At 30.2% G+C, this 23,330-nt stretch overlaps 2 protein-coding genes and 1 long non-coding RNA gene across 4 annotated transcripts in view; 1 reads left to right on the top strand and 2 right to left on the bottom strand.

Moving 5' to 3' along the window:
* Positions 1 to 7,806, bottom strand: part of LOC130444823 (proteasome activator complex subunit 4-like) — a 23,641-nt gene extending 15,835 nt beyond the window's left edge. The window contains exons 1-10 of the mRNA XM_056780089.1: positions 7,370 to 7,806; positions 6,926 to 7,066; positions 5,418 to 5,579; positions 5,133 to 5,349; positions 4,799 to 5,076; positions 4,545 to 4,733; positions 3,888 to 4,049; positions 2,127 to 2,550; positions 1,006 to 1,245; positions 691 to 902 (exon numbers count right to left, since the gene is read on the bottom strand). Coding sequence (XP_056636067.1) covers positions 691 to 902; positions 1,006 to 1,245; positions 2,127 to 2,550; positions 3,888 to 4,049; positions 4,545 to 4,733; positions 4,799 to 5,076; positions 5,133 to 5,349; positions 5,418 to 5,579; positions 6,926 to 7,066; positions 7,370 to 7,590 — 2,246 coding nt within the window. The 5' untranslated portion in view covers positions 7,591 to 7,806. The remainder of the gene's footprint in view (positions 1 to 690; positions 903 to 1,005; positions 1,246 to 2,126; positions 2,551 to 3,887; positions 4,050 to 4,544; positions 4,734 to 4,798; positions 5,077 to 5,132; positions 5,350 to 5,417; positions 5,580 to 6,925; positions 7,067 to 7,369) is intronic.
* Positions 7,327 to 12,514, top strand: LOC130444826 (uncharacterized). Its single transcript, XR_008910000.1, has 2 exons — positions 7,327 to 7,496; positions 9,857 to 12,514. It is a non-coding gene; the product is annotated as an uncharacterized LOC130444826 (long non-coding RNA).
* Positions 8,536 to 23,243, bottom strand: LOC130444825 (non-lysosomal glucosylceramidase). Of its 2 annotated transcripts, XM_056780091.1 has the most exons (15): positions 22,979 to 23,243; positions 22,769 to 22,916; positions 21,006 to 21,168; positions 20,207 to 20,295; positions 19,449 to 19,629; positions 18,868 to 19,024; positions 18,087 to 18,207; positions 16,820 to 17,041; positions 15,584 to 15,845; positions 15,186 to 15,308; positions 14,103 to 14,347; positions 12,707 to 12,974; positions 11,978 to 12,227; positions 10,846 to 11,034; positions 8,536 to 9,749 (listed from the first exon to the last, which is right to left on the bottom strand). In XM_056780091.1, the coding sequence occupies exons 3-15, from the start codon at positions 21,152 to 21,154 to the stop codon at positions 9,552 to 9,554; spliced, it is 2,454 nt and encodes an 817-aa protein (XP_056636069.1). In that variant the 5' UTR covers positions 21,155 to 21,168; positions 22,769 to 22,916; positions 22,979 to 23,243; the 3' UTR covers positions 8,536 to 9,551. The 2 variants fall into 2 exon arrangements, with proteins under 2 accessions (XP_056636069.1, XP_056636068.1); XM_056780090.1 differs by lacking the exon at positions 22,979 to 23,243 and having other exon boundaries at positions 22,769 to 22,921.
* Positions 23,244 to 23,330: the final 87 nt, after the last annotated feature.

Raw genomic sequence — 23,330 nt, forward strand, 5'->3', positions numbered from 1 at the left:
AAAAATGTAAAACCAAATTTTTTTAACGAAATTTGATGATTTTCAAAATTCAAACTTTTAAAAACTTTTCGAATTCCAATTTTTTTTATAATAATAGCCCCAAGTATTCCAACCGAAGTCCATATCTATATTTATAATAGTTTTTGACAATTCAAAAAATAGAGTAGAGAAATTTAAAGAATATCGAAACTTTTAAAAACTTTTGATAGAAAAATAGGTGGAGATCATGTGAATTCGACTAATAGTTGGAATTGACTTCTTCAAATTTGATTAAATTTTGGTCAAAAGTTTCATTTTATCATAAAACAAAGATATGCCAAAGGGAAAAAAATTGAAAAACGAAAAACTTGTAGAATTTTTAATTTTTAATGATTATCGAAATAGAATTTCGATACAAAACTTTGGGCTTAAATATTTTACTATTATGTTCACCTTCAAATATTATAAAGAGACACTAAATTTTTGAGAGTGGCGTTTTTGTTCCAAAATAATGGATTTTTTTATTTTGACAAAAAAATTTAAGAATGTAATCAACCGAACATAAAATTTTCATTTTAAAAGTGAAATTTATTACATATTTTAATTCTTTTGCCAAAATTCATAATTTTTGATTATTTTCGGTATAATAATAATAATATAAATTAAACCTGATAAAATGTCCTGAATAAAAAAATCTATAAATGTACTAACCTAATAGCTAAAAAGTCTTTAACTGGCGTTGAATAATCTATTGAACAGCTTCTAGCTTCAGTCGGTTGAATATTAGTTAAGGATGACATCATAAGTTCTAGCATTCTAGCCGATAACTGGCTTGCACTTTGACATGTCATATGCAGAGTTTTATCCAATATTCTCGTTAATGGTTCCATGTAGTTCAATATTTCTGATCGTCCGTCAACTAACTAAAATTTTAAATTTTAATCATATTAAAAACATTTTTCTAGAAAATTTTTTTCAGTTCATGCAGATGAGACAAGGTTAACATTTCAATAGAAACTTACTTACTTCAGACAACATTAACAAATTATATAGTAGTTCATCATCAATATGTTCTTCTTTAAGGATATTTGGATTTTCGTTCAAGAGCTCTTCTATTCTTTCACATAAATACGGTAAAAATTGTTTTAAAGTTTCTTTTGGGTTTATTTTTGCAAAGCAGTGGCATCCAATAGCTAACATCTTACCAGAAACATGAACTTCCATTACTTTGCTTGTAACAAAATTGTAAATTTTCTTTAAGGCACTCTGAAAAAATATTTGTGGAATTTGAATAGCCATAAGCTTTACAAAAGATACAAAATAAGAAAACAGATACACTACTGGTCAAATTTCAATTATTATTGATAACCATAAATAAATACCATCAACTTGTTCGATTAGATACGTAATATTTTTCAATTTAAATACATAGATTTTTTTGTTAATTATTATGAGTATTACGATTATTATAATTTTTTCTTATAAGCAACAAAATTTTCCATAAAAAATAATTAGTCGTGGATAAAGTATAGTATTCTACTCGCGTATAATGTGTTATTAGTCATTCGGTGATTTATTCAATCTCAATCGCTCATGGCACTCATATGTTGTCCTCAGTAACATTTCCAAAATAAATCTTAAATTAAGGGTAACAATACCACCCTTGACCAGTGTCCATCCATTTTTATTCTAACTTTGTATCCAAGAGTGATTATGTCTATTATAAAATGATGGAAGGTTTTATTTAAAAATTATAACAATTATGACATTTCCATCTCTATCATCATAATTATGCGAAATTAAAGAAATTTAGGAATGAATATAATCAAAAGGCTTAGAAATAATAACTTAACTGCAATTAAAAAAAAACTAATAAATTATACATGGATATTAATTAAACGAGAGAACTAAAAAAAGCAAATTTAGAAAATTTTTCAGTAGTGGATTCAAAGATTGAAAGTTGCATGATTTCTATATATAGCAAATTCTAAAAACAAAATCTGAAAGCTAAGGAATATTTGATCTAAATAGCAAAAATGAATATATAATAATTAAGTTTAATGTAAGAATTGAACTTTAAGGAATTTATTTATTTATATTTCTTGGTTTTATATTGTTTTATTGTAATATGATAGTGTTATTATTACCTTGAAAATAGTAGGAGAGCACTGATTCAAAACAACTGCAATCACAGATCCCAATGCACTTTCTGAAATAGTTTCGACTCTATTCTTAATGTTTTCATTATTCGTCATCTGTTCCAACCTTATGAAATCTAAACTATTTGATTCCATCCAAACACACAATTTATCAAAAAACTGTAAAACGAAATCTTCGAAATTGGCCGAAGCTTCACAAACAATGTGTTCCTCTTCTGTCAAATCATGGTAAGTACTTGCTCCAGATGAATCAATTAAAGGAATCATGTTGACGAAATGAACGATGAAATTGAATGTTACATAAGATTTTCTAATATCATTTGGATCTATTCCAGGAAGAAGTTCCATTAATAGTGGAATTATGTGCGTTGGACCTTCTGGATAGTTGTTACGACTACCTTGCACCATGTACCTAAATATAATGTCCAAAATAATGTAATACAGAGGAATGTTTTTACTCATTTCTCAATGTTCAATGCAAAAATATATATTGGAAGAGAAATAATTTAGTTTATTACTGTTACATTCTTATTTTGTCAGTTTATCCAAGTTTTGTAATTTGTACTCTGAATAAAATTACAGTATAACAAATTGAATGGCCACTAATATTTGTGTCTGAGAAATTGATTCAAAATTTTTCAAAAATGAAAAAGTAAATGATTCTGTACATTTCGCTTAGACAAATTGAGGAAAAATAGGACAGTATTTCGATTAATGCGAAAAATAATTGTTTTAAGAAATTTGTATATTTAACAATTTCAACTACCTTGTGAATTTTTTCCCAAATTATTAAAAAGTTAATGTTTTGAATTAAATCCGCCAGCTTTTGAGTATATATATATTAAAGACCTTGTCAAAGGTTTCGTTGACATCAAGAAAAGTGAATGTGTAGTAGTGTTTGTGTTTCTAGGACAAATTTATGCAGTGGATTATTCTCTGCACCTGCTGGACAGTGAAATGTTCTTTTCGAAAAACCAAATTGGTGGAGTAGTATCCAATCTTCCGTTTCTAGGTCATATTCGATCCTTTGTAGCAGTAACCTTAATGTTGGACAACATTTGTAATAGGCTTATGGGCCTGTAAGACGTAACTTTATTTGGGTTTTCGGCTGACTTGTGGATTAGTATCATTTGAGCAGTTTTTGGCAATTTTCGTCAGTAATTCAATCTTATAATGGCATTTAGTAAGTAAGTGAACAATACAACACCTTCGACTGGAAGTTTACTACTCATTGTTGGAGTTATTTTGTCTATACCATGTGCTCTTTTTGTATTTATGCATCTTGTTGAACTTCCCTCACCATTAGTGGTTTAATTGATGGGATATTCATTGGAATGTTATTTAGGTCTTTTTCCAATTAATTGACTTCCATATTGAGTTATCAAACCGGTTCAGATTTGTTATTTAGTACATGAATGAGTTTTCTTGAGCTTCCTTTAGATTTTAAATGATTTTTTAAGTAAGTTTCTGGTCAAGATGGAGGCCTAGATATTTCAGTAGCGACTAGAATTTGAACGTCGTTTATAGTTACTGCAGAGCAAACGCTATGGCCCATGGTAAAGGTGACTTGGACTGATTCATTGTTGATCTGAGTTCGCCACTCAGTTCATCATTCATTGAGTAAGTCAAGGTAATTTTACAGGTATTTAAAGGCTACTAAATCAAATACAGTAAAATCAAATTAAAATTAATTTTTTTTTTTTACTTTTTTGGTCACTTCATTAGTACAAAATGATAAATTATTCTTACCTTCCGCATGCAATCACTGCTATCATAGAAGAAGTTAACTTATGAGGTTCTGTTAAACTATTCATTGATGAGTACAATTTTTCCAAAGTCATTGGAATGATAATATTTGGTCTTAGACATGAAAGATATTGAAGTGTTATACTGGTATCATGTAATCCCGCTCTATAAATTAAAATAAAATAATTAGTACTTTTAATAAGCAGATATAGATAAGGAGGTACAAAATAACATCCAACATTGGGTGACCACTAAAAATATGGATAAGGTTGACAATCAACATTAGAGTTGTTAAGTAGCTCAACCTAAACAGCAAATACTACTTGGCTATGTATTTGGCAACAAAAATCACAAGAAGTGCAGAGCTGGACCAGAAATAGAAGAACCAATAATAAAAGTAAAATAAATAATTGGAACACTTAGCTCCATACTATGGGCCAATAAAATTATTATATTTAACACAATTTTCAAGAGCGTTGTTATATATCCGTGTGAAACTTGGCAATTGACGTCAAGAACTGAATAAAAACTATCATCCCTAGAAATGGATGGTGCAGTGGATTAGTGAGTATAGAATACCAAAACAAATAATGAATTGTAGCCCACTAGAACGTCTTAAACAAGGAAGACTTGAGTTAAAATGACAAATTTTTCACATACCTATTATACAGGGCCTGTTCTATACATGGTTTCATTATATTTACAAATCTATCTACATCTTCTTCAGTAAGTTTAAAATGATCAGGTACTTGGAATTCCCAAGAATTTGTTTTATATCTTTCACAATGAACCCTTTGTATAAAATAAAACGACAACATTCTTAATAATTCTCTCAATTTTGAAGTCCACCTAAAAAAATTTGGTATATTATTGGATTGATTCATTTTAGCTGAAATATAAAAGTAAACATGTACCTTCCAGTATTGGCAGGGTAAAAATAAGATTCTAAGCTTTGCATGAACTTCTCAAAATGAAAAAAAGCTACATTCTTGTCCCCATTTAAAACACACACTATCCACATAGCAATTGCAGAAATGTCAATTTTATGTGATCTACCCATATGTCTTTGTTTGAAGGCTACAGGTAATTGAAAGGTTCTTTGAAACCTAACAAACATATTTGGGATGTAAGGTTGCCAGTCCACACGACCTACTTGAAATCTTGCGAGGCCTGTCATTATCCACATCATACTCTAAAAATAATAATTCATCAATATTGATTTATATCAATTGATGGAGATTTCATTACATTTTCCCATGAGCTATCATCCTGGCATGTATCCCAGATATTCATTAACTCTTCAAACCACAATTTGTAACTAATATCTGCTTCTTCCAACTTCATACTATTTGGCAGAAATAACTCTAGATATCTAATTGTGGTAGTCATTTCACTTTGATTAAAAACACATAATCTTGGTCTGAATTCATCCAAAATATCTTGAGTGGCCGAAGCCGGAAAATATCTGAAACGGTGAACAGTTATTTGAAATTTGTTTTTAAAAATAATACCACAAAGTTGAACAATACTTACACCTTACATAATCTTATAAGATGAAAAATTGTCATCTCAAAGTTAGAAGCATATCTATACATTCCTATTCCAGTTTTACTCTTTTCAGTTATCTTTATACACAAGTCATATAAAGGTCTCCAATCTAATTGCAAATCGTCTCTAGTAAGCAAGTATTTCTTTCTAAAAGCATATTATTACACTATTTTCAGAGAAAACGAACAAATTCGGATTTTACAAATATTTTAACATAAAATAGCTTTATTATGCCAATAATCTCAAATTCTATGAGTGATATACTACTATATACAAGAATAACATGGAAAATTGTATTTTCATATATTTTTTTATTGATTATAACAAAATACTAGTGTATACACTACTGGTTAAAAGTTTTTGCCCCCTTATAGTCTGTGTGATACACAACAAAAAATATATTAAAGATATCTTGGTCCAAGAAGTATAAATGACAGCACATTCTTGAATGTCACAGGTGTAACTGTGACTACTACTATTATAAATATGGAAGAGATAATTCACAGTTGAAGAATACAAAACAATTAGCTATTATTTTGAAATTTAATTAATGGACTATGAGGTAGATAAAAATTTTTGACTAGTAGTTAATATAAAAATATTATTTTACCATTGCCACATATCTGCAATACCTCGACATTCTTTAGACTAAAACATGACCAAATATGTATCTACAGGAGCTTTGGAGATAGAAAACATTCAGGACAGCCTCGAAGAATCACAACCTCTGAATATAAATGTATTGTAATCATCATGTGATCAACTACTCACAAACCTAGAGATAGTAGCTTATATTGATGAATCTAGGGATCTGCCTTTGATTTCTTCTATAGAGATTGAGGAAAGCTGGCCTTTTTAGAAGGGTGGCAGTGAAGAAACCTCTTTCAAAACATCAAAAGAAAATTGAGAGATTGTAGAGGGTTTAAGAGCTTAAAAGAGTCTTTGGGTTCAGGTCAAATAAAGAACAGATGTTAGCTCCATGTGTAATCTCAGCTGCAAAACACCGTGGAGCCTAGGTGATGGTTTCTGAACGTTTGGAGGAAGGGCACTGGAGACCTGATAAAAAATTGAAGGGATTTTGAAAAAAGAAGGCAATAAAAAATATCAAAGGAAAATGTAGTATGTTCTTTCCAGTGTCTGATTGGAAAGAATGTATCACCCAGTATGAAAAATTGGATAGGGGATAAGAAAAACAGAAAGTGGTGTTCTACTTCCACTACACATCTTTGGAGTATCCTCACCAACAAATGGAATCAAATAGACGGCGGTACTTGTTGAAATTGTTAAAGAGAATGCCAAAATTGTGCACCAAAATAATAATAGTGAAAAGGAGTTACATTGATGAATCAAAAATTTAAATATGTTACTAATACAGACTGTCATTTTTTGTTATTACAATATTGTTTTTGTTTCTTGTGTATCAAGTAAACTATAGGGTGGAAAAAAGTTTTGACCAGTAGTTTATATTGCCAGAAATTATTCATGATACTTACTTCAATAATTGGATCAAAGTATTTGCCCATTTATTAATTCTAGTAGGTTCTAGGTCTGGAATGATAACTAATTCATAGAATAACTTGATTAAAGTAATATGATTTTCTTTTGAGAATTTCAATCCATAAATTTTTATATACCTAAAAATAAACATATTTGAAGGGGATAGATAAAATACTTTGAAAGTAAAAGGGAATCATCTTATTGTCAATAAATATGCTTTAGAATGAATTAAACATTTTTTCATTCAAATTATGAATAGTATTTCCAAAAAGTCATTATAAATAAAGGGTTTTGAATGTCATGCTCATAATTATGAATAAGCAACTTTGAAACTTATTTATCAAACATATGTCAACTATCACAATTGTCATGACAAGACAATAAGAAAACACAAAATATTGCTAATTTTTAAAAAATTTCAATTTTGAAAATAATCTTACTTCATCAACCTAGATGTCCATAAGGCACAGCCAGGTCTCATTTCTCTAGCCAGTAGAGATTTCACAAGATTGCTCTTAATATCCTCAAATAATTTTGCGGACTCTCCTTCCAGTTCCTCAGCGTAAGGTAATAATTTATTATAAACATTTTCTTTCTGATATTTAGAATTTTTATTCAATGTTTCGCATGAATAAGAATCTATTTCCATTATTTCTTCCATTGTTTAGAATATTATTTTTTCACTATTACCAAAATACGATGCATCAGAAACTATCACATTGAAAGTTTACAATTACACTAGTTGTTTTTGTTCACCTTCACAATTAAAAAACCTAATGATAATTAAAAGACGTCTATTTTTATGACTCGATGAAAATTTTTCCTTTAGTCATCACCGTCAACAATTAAATGCCAGTGTCAACTAATACTGTCATCTGTCAGAAATACGCTATTCACTTACATTAAATGGGTACGTTCCACTATAATTGCATCACTCTCTGTATCGTTCCACGATTCGTTGTTTTCAGCTATCATTGGCGTCATACAAACATAGAGATATTACAGTAATATCTCTATGCATACAAAACGTTACTATTGGCAAACACTTGCCCCCCCCCAAGTTGCATATGCATTCATATATGGATAAGTATTGTTATTAATTGTGGACTATTCCGTGGAATTATTTATTCCAAACTACACCTAATCACTCTATTGTAAGCCCACATCGCTCAAGATGAACGTTTCGACCATAAAGCTTGACATAAAAACTCCAAGATACCTACAGAAGATGGTAGTAAGCTACTTCACAGACATAATACTTAAATACGATACAGAGAACGGTCCCAAGAGGTACTAAGTCATTGGAGGGGTAATTTATAGCTCGGTCCTAGATCCTCTCTTGTGGAACATCATGTATGATGTGCTACTCAATCTTATACTAACGGAGGAGGCGAACCTCGTAGCGAAGCAGCTAGAAGAGATCAACTTGAATATAAGTAATGGTTATCAAAAAGATCTCTAAGTGAATGAAGAGAGTCGGTCGGAAACTAGCGGAGCACCGAACAGAGGCTGTGCTGATTACCAGTAGACAATAAGTGGAGACGATGGAAGTGCAAGTCGGGGAGCAGGCGATAACATCTCAACCATTCATCCAATGCCTGGGAGTGATTATTGATGCCAGAAGTACCATAAACAAACTTTTAGCTCAATTATTATTAAACAACACAAATTTGATATTAGATTGCATACCAATGACTCAAAGAATAGATTGGGAAACTTCCTCCGATATTCTTCCATGCATCTCTATAATTTCCTTCACAAAAACCTGCTTTTTGAATAATATTGTTGAAAATATGTCTTTGGTTATTCGAATTTTCCTTGAAAATGATAAAGTTGTAGAAAAAGTTTTAGAACCAATTTATCCAGAGTATGAAAATAAACTATTATTTAATCAACTGACATAAAAAACAAATTTTCATGTTGGTTCACCCCTAACTAATCCTCCAGAATGATTCGATCGCCTTCTACTTACCATTACTTAATGCCCGTAAGTCTCATTCAGTGTACCAAATTTGGTATTTTTAGGTTAAGAGATTGCAAAGAAAGTAAGATTTTTCTAAATATTGGGCCCCACAATTCATTTTGGATGCAACTTTGTATAAAAGTAAATTGCCTCCAATCGTTGCCAACCCATGGACTAGCCATATTTCCATCAGGTACTTCTTGAAGTAATAGTAAGGAAACCAGTGAGATGGTATAGCTTCTCACTGTGGAATATTTTCGGATTTAGTAGTATCAAAGTAATTTTTTTTAGTATGTGTCTTCATTTTTTTGAGAGTGTATTTGCCTTTTATTTTCTTTTATTCCTTAACTAAAGAGATTCTTCACTTGTCAATATTTATTCTTGCGTATTTCATATAATGTTTTTCGATACTTCCATGCCAGCTTTAAGTAAAGAAATGACATGAAGTAGATATCAAAATAATATAATTAATAATTTGAATTTCAACCAATTCATGCCACTATTTTTATTTTGATAAATAATTTGATAACCGCACTTGAGGAAATGAGGTTATCAAAATACAAATAAAAAGTTTTTAGAATTATACAGAGATTGACTAGCAGTTTTAAGTTTTATATAATATAAAGTTAATACTAAGATAAATATTAACATAACTCCAATTATTTGTCATTTAATGATTTGTTGGAATTTTCCCAAGCTATTTGCATGGACCAAATACTTAGAGGTCTCATGTAAGCAACTGCTCTCATGTATTTTTCAGCATAGAGAGCTTCTGGAGTGTCGAAGGCTAATCCTAATTTATATACCATAGAGTTATACATCCCTCCAGCTGTTTGAAAACCTTCTTCTATCATACCCTAAAAAATTAGTATAATATGAAACAAAAATCACATATTTAATAAAAATATACATAGTTCATCATTTATTAGTCCATATTGATGATTGTTTTTGACAGAGAAATTAGATTGCAGGAAATAAAACAAAAGGCATAGGATAGGAAAGAATGGAAACTACCGTTTCCAGGGGGGAAGCCCACGTAATGACAACTCCAGCATGGCTTATGCCTGAAAAGGTAGAAAGGCTTCAGGATGAAGTAAGTAATGATTGTTTTATTTCTTTGGAGCTTGAAATTTATCTAGTTATAATATTTTCATTTTGTTATATTCAGTCCCAAGTTTTCATAATTTTCAAAAATATAAAAATTGTAGCATGAGTGACTCTGAATATCATTGTTTTATCAAAATACACAATACAAACTATTTTTCTGGAGGTTATTTGTCCCACTTCCTAAGGTGTTAGCACTAGTCCTACGAGGTACGTAAGCCTTTTGCTGAAATTGACAGTACATTCGCAGTGTAGACAATCTACTGTTTACATTGTCAACTTGCAGAATCTGCTCTTGATGGATTCAAGTGAGGTGCTCTGAAAAACGCCCCCTGAACAAAAAGGTCTGCTAGAGCAATTTACTGTTTATAGTAAACCCTTATCTATAGTGATCCTTTCTGATAAGAGAACTGTTTTGTGTAAAATGGCCTTCCAGTAAGAGCCCTGCTTCTTGTGTCCACACTTTTTAAGAAATGGGATGTCAGGCTGATCGAGTGGTAAGACTTTGGTTGATCATCTGGTCTTCTGTCCTTTTAACAAGTAAGTAAGTTTTGATATAAAACATTTGTATTCAATTTTTTTTTGTCAAACTACCAGCTACTATTAAGGGGTTATTGCTTTTTATATACAAAACACACATGTTTTGGTTGATAATAATTTTTGTTTCCTATTTTCGATTTTTTAGAATATTTTTCATAATTGAAGTAACTATTGATAGGAATATTGAGAAAAACAGTTTCCCTTCAATTATATTATAAATCAGTTCAGTCCTTGAATTGTTTGAAATACAACATGGTTGTAAACTATGGTCATCAACACTGACTAAAAATTTTATATACTAAAATTCACCTCTGAAATCATTGTCGAAGCAAGAGCGTAAGTTACTCCCGTCCAAACTTCTACACTTTGAACGGTACAGTTATCGACATTACCATCTACAGTACCATTCACAGCACCCATGGTCCCATTACAAAACAATTGAACATTATTTTTGAAAATACTGTTTAAGGTAATTTCCACATTTTCCTTAGGAAACACCTAAAATAAATTATATCATTAATTTATTATCAAGTTATATTAATATCAGTGGTATACCAATTAACGCTCGAGGTTACATACACAAAAAGCTTTTGCCGAAGTAAAACAAACTACAGTTGGGTATAGCCCGAAAACAGTGAAATGTACCTAAAATCCAATCAAGAGTTTTTTTGCCAATAACAAGAGTTACGTCAGGAAAAACAGCTTAGAATCTCAAAGCTTCATAATAAAAGATGGATTAAGACATGGAGAAGTAGTGGTTCCTTTGTTGTTGGGTATAATAAATCTGAAGAAGAATATTGGCAGGTCAACAGTAGTATAGATAGGAGAATAAACTGTTGAACATAGGTCAAAATGATCAGATACTTTTGCATGAAAATATATAGAGAAGGAATAGACGACGTGGAAATAAATTAAAGAAAGTTTAGTACATTGAAACAATATAGTGCATTTCTAGGGTTATTCATGGCAAAAATATCAGTAGGAAAATAAAATCAAAATGACGATATATAAGACAGTATACTGGCCAATATTGACATATGGAAGTGAAAGCTGGGTACTGACGAAAGGAAGAATTAAGCATTGAATAAATTTAGATTATAGAAAACAACAAGCTTAAATGGTTTGGTCAGAATGACAAATAAATAAGACACCAGTTAAATGTAAGCATAATCAAATAACAAACTGAAAAGAGATAGACCTAAGAAAAAATGGAGTAAAGAGATAGCAGAAATACTGGGAAAATGAGGGACCACATAGTACCAAGCAATAACTATGTCAAAAAAGAATAGAAGTTTATTCATGAAAAGAAAAATATAAGGGACTCAGCCCTACACATTTGGGTACACAGACGTTTAGGATTTTATATGATGATGAGTTTAATAATAACAGGGGCTCAATTAGTTATATAATATAGTTCTAATCTAATAATGAATATATTTACTTCATAATCTTTCATTCCCGCACACCTTAAATACCAATGACCACATAATTGGTCGGCCATTATAGATTTGTACTGCTCTTTGGAGCAATCAAAGTTATAATAACTACCGTTCCATAATTTTCGTTGATAAGCTGGTTTCGCCTTGTTTAAAATATTTTCAAAAACCTTTTTATGGTTACCCTTTCCTAGTTGATCCGCCATTGTCATCATTGCTTGTAAAGCAGCTAACCATAAACCTCCACAATAAGCACTAAAAATTAGTTTATCAGTAATTTTATTTCGTTCCAATAATTTTTTATTTCACAAAAAATATCACATAAAAAGAGGGAGAATGGAGGGGAGAAAAGCTTGTTTCAAATAAAGATATATAAAGAGGATAGTACACAAGATATATAACTTTTGAGGAGGTGAAAACATTGGTCAATTAAAGAATTATAATAACCAGAATAAAAACAATAAACATAGAATTATACAAATGGATAAAAAAATAGTAAAAATAATAGTGAAGATATAAATAGAAACAATTATAAAAATAAATAGAGAAAATAACAAATAAAACTAATAAACATTATTTAAAATTAAGTACATGAAATATTAGAAAAAGAAAGAAAATACTAACGACAGGACCGCATGGAGAATAATCAGCGAAGGTTGGATTGAATATATATAATGCAAATGAGATTTAGAAAGACTCGCGCTTATTTGGTTTTGAAAAAATAGAGCGTTTACCTTACTCCAGTCATATTCCACGAATCATACGTCTGGTCTGGAATGCCACCATTTTCAATTAAACCATCTTCATCAATATCATTTTCAATCCATATTTGTATAATTGAATAACAAGAATCATACATATCATTTAGGTAATCCATATCGGGTGTTTCGTATGAAGAATAAGCATCACGAAACGTTTGCAAAATGAATTTTGAATTAAGATCTCTCCATTTACTCACGTCGTGAACAGGATAAGCATTGATGAGTTTGAATGGTTCTTCACCTAAAATGTAGTCATACTGTTATATTGTATACACAGAAAATGCCGTAATAAAAAGTGTCACTAAGCTTCATACTTTTACTAAAAAAATAAACAATCAAGATCAAAAATAAAAAAGTCCCAATATATACTACTAGGTAATATAGAATTTTTCATGATTTAAGAAAGTGGTCCCAATGCTTTTGTCTTTATCATTTCATTTCTAGCCCTGAAACAGTGTATATTATAAAATTCGATAGTGATGCCTTTTAAAATATTTACAAAATGGTACAAATGTTTGCCCGTTGAAGCAAAAATTATATTTAAATTGAATTAGTAGAGCGACGCCACGAAAAATACTTTTAATTGAAAGAGACTTCAGGTTCAACGAGCATTCCTGAAAGTAGAAATTGAAAAATTGGGAATAATTCTATAGCTCATAAAAAACAGCATGAAAAGACAATAGCGTACCAAAGTGCATTGATTTCTTTCACCACAATCTTTATGGAATGTACGCAAAAGTGCCAACGTTATTCTTACTTTCACGGAGACTGTTCCAAAATACTGATGCTCACAACGTAGAAAATACTCTTAATAAATATGCCTTCAAATTCTTACAAAATATTATAGATTTTAAATAAGCAAATGATTGTACATTTTTTCGCATTGCACAGTATTGAGCCTTTAACTAATTCTGAACGTGGAGTAGGTAGATAAGATCGTGCTCCACTTTCTATAGTGGAAAGCTGTGTAATGAATTTTCTAAAATATGAGAAGCTTGTTTACGGATTAGACAAATATGAATAAGGAAGGAATAGCCAATATTTTAAATTCGATGAAGAATTTCTAGCAGTGAGTGCTACGTTTTTGTCTGAATAAATATCTAAAAGCTCTCTTTTGTAGTTTGGGGATCAGGATATTGGAGATGCGACTCAAAAATGGCATAATGAACTGTTATAGAGGTTGATACGTTTAGTTCCTTGGAAACAACTACAACAAGCCCTAAGATTGGAGACAAGACGAAAAATTTCCATTTAGATTTAAATTTTGGATCTTTAGGTTATGTTCAGTGGTTACAAAATAAGTTATTACAAATGTGAAAGCTACAAGCTTAAGTTTATGAGTAGATATATATTGAAATCGAAATATTACCAGGATTTCCAGCATCGTGAGGTACGGAATTTCGATATTTCCTTTCGATCTTATGTCCGTTGTATAATTCATCGCTGTATTGTTTTATTTCAAGAGAAATGAAATCTTTCAAATCATATTGTAAGCATTTTTGTAAAAAGGGCCAATTTTTGTGTAGGGCATGAGAAGCATAAAAGTGAACGTCGTACGAATTGTACATAATATATTCTTGTCCTTCCAAATACGCAAAACGACCATATGTGATTCTAAAATGAAAGAATATGTCAAATAATATAAAAATTTTCAAAATGTGTTTGTTTTATACATAATCACATACGAAGACGGTTCAAATATAAACCGGAATTTTACGCAAAAAAATTTAGTGTTATACAAGTAGCTGCACTGGATGTTAGAATGGTCTATTACGAAACCTAGAGAATAGCCTGGATCGCGTAACCTCGCTTTTCAGTGTACTTATAACCATGCGTGAGAAGGATGTTCCTGTGTCAGTTGGGTAACAGATCATGATTTGTTTTTTGATGAAAGATAATATAAAAACCGCAAAATTTCGGGAATGAGTGCTTCTCCAAGTCTCATGAGTATGAATGGTGTTCCGCTTTCAGGAAAGGCTACATGCGCGGCGCCCTAGAACCGATGAGAACGTCAGTACTGTAGGAAAACTCATATTGAGCAAATAATTCATTAAAGGCTCGGTACCGCAAAAGTTCAGCCAGATGAGCGGGGGCAAATGAAGCGATACCACACCAAAGGAAACCTTTTTTTAATAATCACCACAATCTCAGCCCTGCATAGAAAAAGATTTCCTATATCATAAATGAACCACACTCACGAAATTGATCCTACTTCCCTAATAAAAATAATCCAAAGAGACCCTCTGGTGACATTTTAAATATTCAAATAACATTCACACATCACAGTGCTAGTACCTGTACACCAATACCTCTACAATTAAACTGAGACAAAGACCATTTTACCTTTTGTCTCTGAAGAAGATAACTAGGTTATCGAAACATTCGGGAAATAGTGTAATTATGAGTGTTGTAGTATTTCTATAAATTATTTTAAATCATGACTTCTACATACCTAGGGTCATTTTTAGAATACATTTTTGCTTCTTCGTCATCCACCAAAAGCCACAAAGTTCCTCCATCACTAATAAAGTAAGTTTCATTAAACAAAGCTCCTTTATACCAATCGGGCAATTTGCTAAAAATTAAAAAAAAAAGTTTTCATACTATAATCTTTGAACAAATTTTATATTTAATAAAATTTATTAAATAATGTACAAGGTATTATCTGTATGAATATATGATGCAAGCAAAAAACCAAACCCTCTATTTTTTTAATTAATTGCTTATAACTTTTGTAATTACGAACCGAATGACACCTGATCAATATTTTTAGAAGCCGCGAAAAAGTTTTGACCTAAAAAGCACTTATTGACTAGACTACTATTTGATAAACATATAATTGTTCCATACCTGTCTTCTAATACCGGTTCCTGCCAATTATAAATGGCTTCTTCCCATGAAGAATAATTATTAAATGAGTAAGATATTATTTTCAATATGGCATTTTCTTTTCCAAAATACTTTGTATAAAACTTCGAGTAGATTTTTTGTCTTAATGGGAAATTAATTGTAGGTATATCCCAAACAAGGCTCATTTCAACTTCTTGACATTCTCTAGGACCAATACGTATTTTGGCCGCTATTCCACATGCCATTTCACCGTAAACATTTTCTGTCAATGCACAAATAAATATTTGAGTAATGAAATAAAGATAAAATGAATGAAAATTTTCTAAGTCTGTTTTTTCTCTTAATAATAATTATCTAAAGCATGCAGCCAAAATTAAGAATTAACATTAAATTAGTAGTTGAAAGATACTGAAACTACTTGTAGTTCATGCTGAAACTTAAGAATAAATTTGAAGAGTTCGCCAACTTTTACCTTTTTAGTTTAATTTCTGAATTTTGTGAGGTTATGAGCACAGAATACTTCAGGTTAGTGAGTATTAGTGGTATTTTTTTGTTTACATCATATTTGTTCTTTGTTTGTGAAACTATTATTTGCATTATTGCACCGATTTCCGCCTTTGTGTTTTATTTTTAAAATTGATAGCAACAAAATAAGAAAAAGCAATGTCTGAAAGTCAGCAATGTTCTTTGAACGATAGAACGCTGATAGATAGTGTCAGGTTTCCACATTTGTATGACAAAAAGGCCCATACAGGAAATTTCTATTGGTTTACCAGTAATTTATAATTATCCTTAATTTACTGCATAAATAAAAAAAACTACCAAGAAAATTTAGTTTAGTGTTGCATGACCAAGCTTAAGATCCATATTACAGTAACATTTCGATACCTCGAATGTGTACCTTTTGGTAGGTACACAGATGTATGGTAACTTCACAAGTTCAAGTTTAGTAAAACAACACATGTACACATGGACAAAGGATTGGCAGTAGATTGTTGAGAAGGCGCTGGTTGTTAAAGAATCGTAGCGCCAGTTGAAAAAGAAAGAAGATAATTTGCTTTGTGTAATAAATGCATATTTATGTTTAATTTACTACCTAAGTGAAAAAAAGAAACGTTCATATCAAAGTAAATCAATAAATTGCATTTTTTGTATATTTTCAACCTTGTTGTGCATATTTTGGGTTTCTATATGCATATTAGTCTCCCTAGTTATCTCTAAGGAAAAAATACTAACCAGTAACTGAAGTGTTGGTTTTATCAAATTCGCCATTATCTTTGAGTTGCTTCCATACGTCAAAACCATTTGATTTTGGATTGAAATACAAGCACTTCGTAACTGACAAATCATCTCGAGTTTTTGCGGCAAGTGCATAAGCACACGGCATATTGTCGATTTTATGATATAGAACAACTCCTTCGGAATTTTCATAAGAGAAGGCTTTCGAACTACAAGCACCTACAATTTACAAAAAATATAAGAGAAAAAGCAAATAATTTAAAAACTGGAAATATAACATTAAGATATTTTATAAATATGTCTAATTCCAAGGTCTTTCAAATAAGGGTTTTTTATTTAAAAAAACCAATTGAATTCATGATGACAGTATATTGGGCAAACTAAGAAGTATGTTGATTTCTGGGATAAAGAGTACTAAGCTAATTTGAAGCATGGACGGTAAAAAAAATCTGATATTGTCGATTCTGTCTGACATAATCATGAAATAAATACAAATAAAATAAAATTGTTGGAAAATGTATTCAACAATAAATTGTTGAATGCAATTTCTCGCCGAAGTGATATACCCGGTGGAATTAATTCACGCGGGAGCGATTGATTGTCAGGATAATTTAGTATATGTATATAGGTAGTTTGAAATAGTAAGTTTCATTTCACTTTCTATCTCTGAAGAATATATCTTGGTTATCGAAAGGTGCGTCAGACAGTACAAAAGTAATTTATTTAATAATAATTTATTCCACTGTATGGTCATGGACGTTGTTTTCAACTAGTTACAGTAATGTTACGATCCCTAAAAGTATTTTTTAATTTTTGATATTTCTTTGAACCTGTCATATTTCAAAATAATTTAAAATTTTATCATCTTAAGCTACAAAGGGTTAATGTTTTTTTTGAAATTAGTAACCCTTTAATAGGTATATACACTTTGCATTCTATCACAAATAAAAAGAACGATTAGTTCAAAGTCTGTTGAAGAATAATTATTTATAAAGGCTTGTCACAGCACATAAAAGTGATTATTTTTTAAATTTTCAATTCTTCAATATGTTTAGGGTTTACGAATATCCAGTCTCCCTTATTTGTAGTCAACTTGAATTGAGTTTGAAACGCGATAAGAAATAAGGATACCATAATCAACACTGTTCAGTAGATTTATTTAACAAAACAAGGTTCTCAATTAAGTACTTCAAAGTCTTTTGAAGAAAGTATATACAAAGTTATATTCTGGAATATAACACCAATTCTAGAAATGAAGTATTACCATTTGTATCATTTTTGCTTCCGGTTCCATTTTTGAATGTAAAGGCGATGGTCACCGTTTTGTAATCAGCAGAAATATTTTCAATATTCCATACAAACACGGCACAAGGTAATGCGCTATTCTAAAACAATTAAATACAAACAATATAAAATAATTTATTTTAAAAGAGGCAGTTACTACAACTTTTTACGTGACTAGCAATTTATATTAATATCTTGTAAATTCTTACACATATTAAAAAATGTATACTGAAAGCAATAAGAAATATTATGAAAATGAAAAAAGGACAAATAAGAGAGTGGTATAATGACAAATGCAATCAGTATGTAAAAATAAATGGAATTGGAAGAAAATAAACAGCATAGAGGCCAACAAAAATACAAAGAAGCAAGAAGAAATGTAATAAAACAATTAGAGAAACATAAAGAGAATCGATTGATGACAAAATGAGAAATATTGTAAGAGAAAGACGAAATAATGACACAAAACGAAAATAAATTAAGAAAACAAGACATATAAAGGTGAAATAACAGGAATCAAAAATAAAAGCCAAGCAGTGGTAAAATTTTTCAAATTTTTGAGATATTGCGAGCAATCCTATCGCCATAACAGAGTTTTTTTATCTCTATTTAGATCTCTCTCATCGTTCTCATATACATAGTATCAAATAGTCAAATTATTAACTGAACAGTAATGAAATAAATTCACACTGTATTTTAATGACTTGTCTAAATTGACACTATTCAATATTTAATTCTCTCTCTAAGGTGAAAATACGTACTTTATAGTCATGGGGTATTACAGGACTAATTTGTCTGCAAGTAAGTTTTATACCATATTTAGATAAATCATACTCTGTCCATGCTCTTGGGTATAAACCGGTATATGTACATTTACTGGCATCCAACTGACTTTCCCAACTAGAGAGACTGGATTTCCTACAATAAATATAAAATTTACTATTCAGATGTGAAAGTAAATTTGTACATAAATCATCACTCAATAAGTCATGTAACTGACTTAGAAAAACATTTTTTTGCCAAAAATCGATTTTATTCATCAATATAATCTCCTTTAAGAATAAAACATTTCTGGGCGAGTTTTTCTTGATAATTCAGTTTTATTTCAAAGCTCCTTTCTTTTGTTGTCATCTTAAGGAATAGCTTTCACAATTTTTTTTTATCAGGCCGAGCTTCATGTGCAACGTTATGAAAGAATCTCATCAGGGTTCACTTATGGCTTGGAATGAGCGATATACGCTTTATATTGTTATAAAGGGTACATCAACATAAAAAAAATGATCACAAAGTTCCTATGACAAAAAGAGTATTTACCAGTGTTAGCTTAATGAAAGATTGTTACCTATAGGTTGATAGCAAACTCTGGAATGTAGTAACATTTTCTTCATTCTTTATTGTAATGATAAATTGGTTGGCATCAACTGTATTCCATTCATATATACCTGGACGTAGTTGAAATCGACAAAATTCTCCTTTGAATCCCCTTCCTATTGTACCGCTACCAATTCCACCGATAGGCACACCTTTTAAATACATAAAAAGTCATATTAATCTTACAAATTTATTATATTAATGTTTAATTTAGAAATGTACTAAAAATGTACACCTGTATAGAGGCATATTCAGTAAATTTTGTACGTTTTGTAGTATTAAACATTCACCAATAACCATTTTCCAAGGAATTTACAAATAAATTACACTTTTCCAGAAAAATCAAAGAATTTACTTATCTCAGATAAAAGTATGAGATTAATAGCTTTCCAGTTATAGGAAAAGTAAACATAAACAACACTGTACATTGAAAATTTTTTATGTAATATGAAAACTGAAATTTTATTTAAGGTTTCTAATATCTTGAAAATTTTATCAACTTTTGCTACAATATTCAAATATATCTATGATGAAAGTCTGTAGTGTAAAATGAACCTCAAAGGAATAATCAAATCTACAGCAAACCTTGTTCAACAACTTTTGGACTAATTATTTTTTTAATTAGGCAAAGTGAAATTAGTATAAAAATCATAGTTTTCAAATTGTGATGGTGGTAAAGTCATTATTTTAAGTGAAAACCCTGTCATACCAAATAAATCTATACCATACCATAAATTTGTTCTGGTGTCCTGGGTGAAAAACTATCGATAAATAGTCTTTGCCCTTTCCATTTTGATTTTATATAAAACAAAATATATCTAAAAATGCAAAAAAAGATAATTACACTATATTAAAACATTCAACTTTTTTTACTCGAATTACTTCGTTTTTTGATCTTTATCATTTAAACTCGATAAAAGTTGTATTTTACTGTATCAAGCTTGCTTTAGAGGCTCGATTTTTTTTGCATAAATGTCTTCCTAAACTGTCCAAGAATGAAGGCGTGTGTTTATTGGAAAGTGCTGTAACAACTTGTATTCTTACACTTATATTTAGTTTCAAGCATACTACATACTGGTTTAATGTTAATACTGAATTTTTTTATCTGTTTAGTTATTTGTGTGTTTGTTTTATAATTATAGACAGTACAAATTGTTGACAATTTTTTGACATAAAAAATTTTTCTTTTTGTTCTTCTTCATTAGTTGTGTTAGCTTTGAATGTTGAAGGACTATATGTTGTTAAAATAGTTTCATCTAAAATTATCATAAGAGTTTCCATGTACACTTTCCATCTGAATCTTTCGATTCACAAAATTATTGTTCCTCAATGTTCTAAGTTATTTTGGTGATTATATTTAACTTCATTAAAATTTTCAAATGTAGTGTTTTTTCTTACATTATTTTTCCTATCTATGCTTGTTTCAAAACAATAAATGTTTTGTTTTAGATTCCATGCAGTTCCTTAATAGTAAATATTGTGTTAAGAATTATGTGCATATTTAGTTAAAATAAAAAAGAAAACTTGCCTTAGAATCAATGGTATCATACTCCAAATAACCCTAAAACTTGGAATATAATGTTGATTCCTTTTTTCCGGGTAAACATGGTCTAATTTCAACTTTAGACCATAATTTGGTATTAATGTATGAGAAATATTTCTTTTGTTGGACAACATTAGTCTTATCCTCACTAGAAAAAAAATTTCAAATAATGACTTTTTAATCTGTCGAGAATGTTTGTAGTCTACTATTAATACGAGAGAGTGATACTGCAAATTTAATATGGTCATTTTAAATATTATTATAAAATAATTTGAATATTTTCTTAAATTTTTATAAATGTACCTGTACGTCTTTAATATAAGGTATTTCTAGATTCTCGTATATCACATGCTTTGATACATAACCAGGTCCCTTGTAAGCCTATATTGCACACGGGGGGCACGTCCAGGTGGCGACAAATCGTGCAAATTAACACGTGAATCAAGTCAATGGTATTATAGTGAGCCCATCTTACGAAAGACATATCATCCCATGGAAGAAACTTGACCGAATGGCGTTAGCACTGCCATCTACTAACATCCGTTAAGATTAAGATGTAATATCAAAGTCGTCTAGAGGCAGGTTAAACCAGTCGGTGGTGCCCCAAGTATTCTATGAAAAGTAAGACAATCGAAGTTACGGTAATCCCATATGAGCTTTCTCCCAGTTGATTAGGGTTAGGTACCTAGGTACCAGAAAAGGATAAATCTTTTGGAAATAGAATTTCAAAAATGTATAGAAAGAAGAAAAAAATAGTAGATTTTGTAATGAAACTTATAAGCAACCCAGAAAATAAGAAAAGGGGAGATATTGAGGGAGCTTAACAATCGCCGCCTTAAATTAAGAAGCTATGCATATAATTGAAGAAAAAATATGTGTACTTGTGACTGAGAGTCAAGAATGTACTACTGAAGAGCTTGTAATCATTTTAAAGTAGACAGATAAGATCTTGTATTTCTACTGATTTATTTAAAACTGTACAATATTCAATTTTCCACAGCAATATGAAATATGATATTATATTGTAGGGTAACTGCTCATTGGTAAACAAAATTTGTGTCTTAGAGAAAACAAAAATAAGAATCATTTACAAAGCGTCCATTTTTTTTAGAGGAACTAAAAACCTGATCTTGATACATGAAAACAATGTATTTACTAAACTGGGTTCAATAAACTATCTACCTATCAATTTACTTTGATTTATTAATATTACTTCCATCAATATTACATGCCCTTACTATGTCATCGACTGTCATGGTTAACAATACCACGAAAGTTCATCACCTTGCCTTACCCTAGCAATTATTTTGTCATTACCCTTCCCCTAGAATTAAACAGTCATTTTCACCAATCATATCAACTTTCAGTTTTCCCATGTTCTTTATAAATGTCCTACTTTTCAGACTGTCGAATGCTCATTTACAGTCGATGATTAGTATATGGATTCCAATATTGTGCTAATAACTTTTCGATCACTTGTTTTATATTATAAATGGCATCTACATTTTCATTACTTAATAACCCTAATTCTCATTTTTTATTTAAGAACAACATCCCATCATGATTTGTACCTATATATTATTTTCTATTTTTGGTTGTGAATATCGAAGCAATAAAAATATACTATATAATCCAAAGCCATTTATAAATTCAAGAACATATTCTAGTTTTTCTATAAAAATAATCAAAAACCGTGTTATGCAGAAGCAACTTAACGAAGTAAGACTTAACAAGTTCAAAATGTTTACCTTTAGTTTATTGAAACTAACTCAATATTTGTAAACGTTGTGAGTCTGACTAATAACCTTGTTTCGATTTATCTGGTACTAAATACAACAAAAGCATGAAATAAAATATACTTATTTTGAACTCTATGGTTTTTAAAAGTATCCTAACCTAAAATTAAGAATAACTTATTAGGAGTTTTCGGCATAGAGATATTACCAGATATATATTACCTGTAATATCTCTATGGTTTTCGAAAACTATGATCCTGGATCAAATAGATCCAGAGATTTTGATCACAATTCCTGAACGTCACGTTCAATTTTCGGCGTAAATTTCAAATATAGATGATCTACAGAAACTTTTGATTTCTATATTTTTTTCGTATGAATAAATTATTTTTATGTTGAAATGCCAAAAATGTAAAAACCGTAACCAATAGTAAATAACAATTTAAGGGGAATAAATAAGTTTCATAAAGTTCAAAAAACCATAGACAAATGAAATAACCCGTAAAGTGATTACAACTACCCACTGGTCGGAAGGTATCCTATCATATGATTACGACTCGATTAACTCGATCAG

Source organism: Diorhabda sublineata, chromosome 6 (genome assembly GCF_026230105.1).
Source record: "Diorhabda sublineata isolate icDioSubl1.1 chromosome 6, icDioSubl1.1, whole genome shotgun sequence".
Classification (NCBI taxonomy): domain Eukaryota; kingdom Metazoa; phylum Arthropoda; class Insecta; order Coleoptera; family Chrysomelidae; genus Diorhabda; species Diorhabda sublineata.

Coding starts and splice junctions, on each gene's coding strand:
- LOC130444825 (XM_056780091.1), bottom strand. CDS start 21,154: ATGTTGTCCAACAAAAGAAATATTTCTCATACATTAATACCAAATTAT. Junction 18,208..18,867: donor TAATACCCCATGACTATAAA/GTACGTATTTTC, acceptor TAATTGTTTTAG/AATAGCGCATTACCTTGTGC. Junction 17,042..18,086: donor AAGCAAAAATGATACAAATG/GTAATACTTCAT, acceptor TGTAAATTGTAG/GTGCTTGTAGTTCGAAAGCC.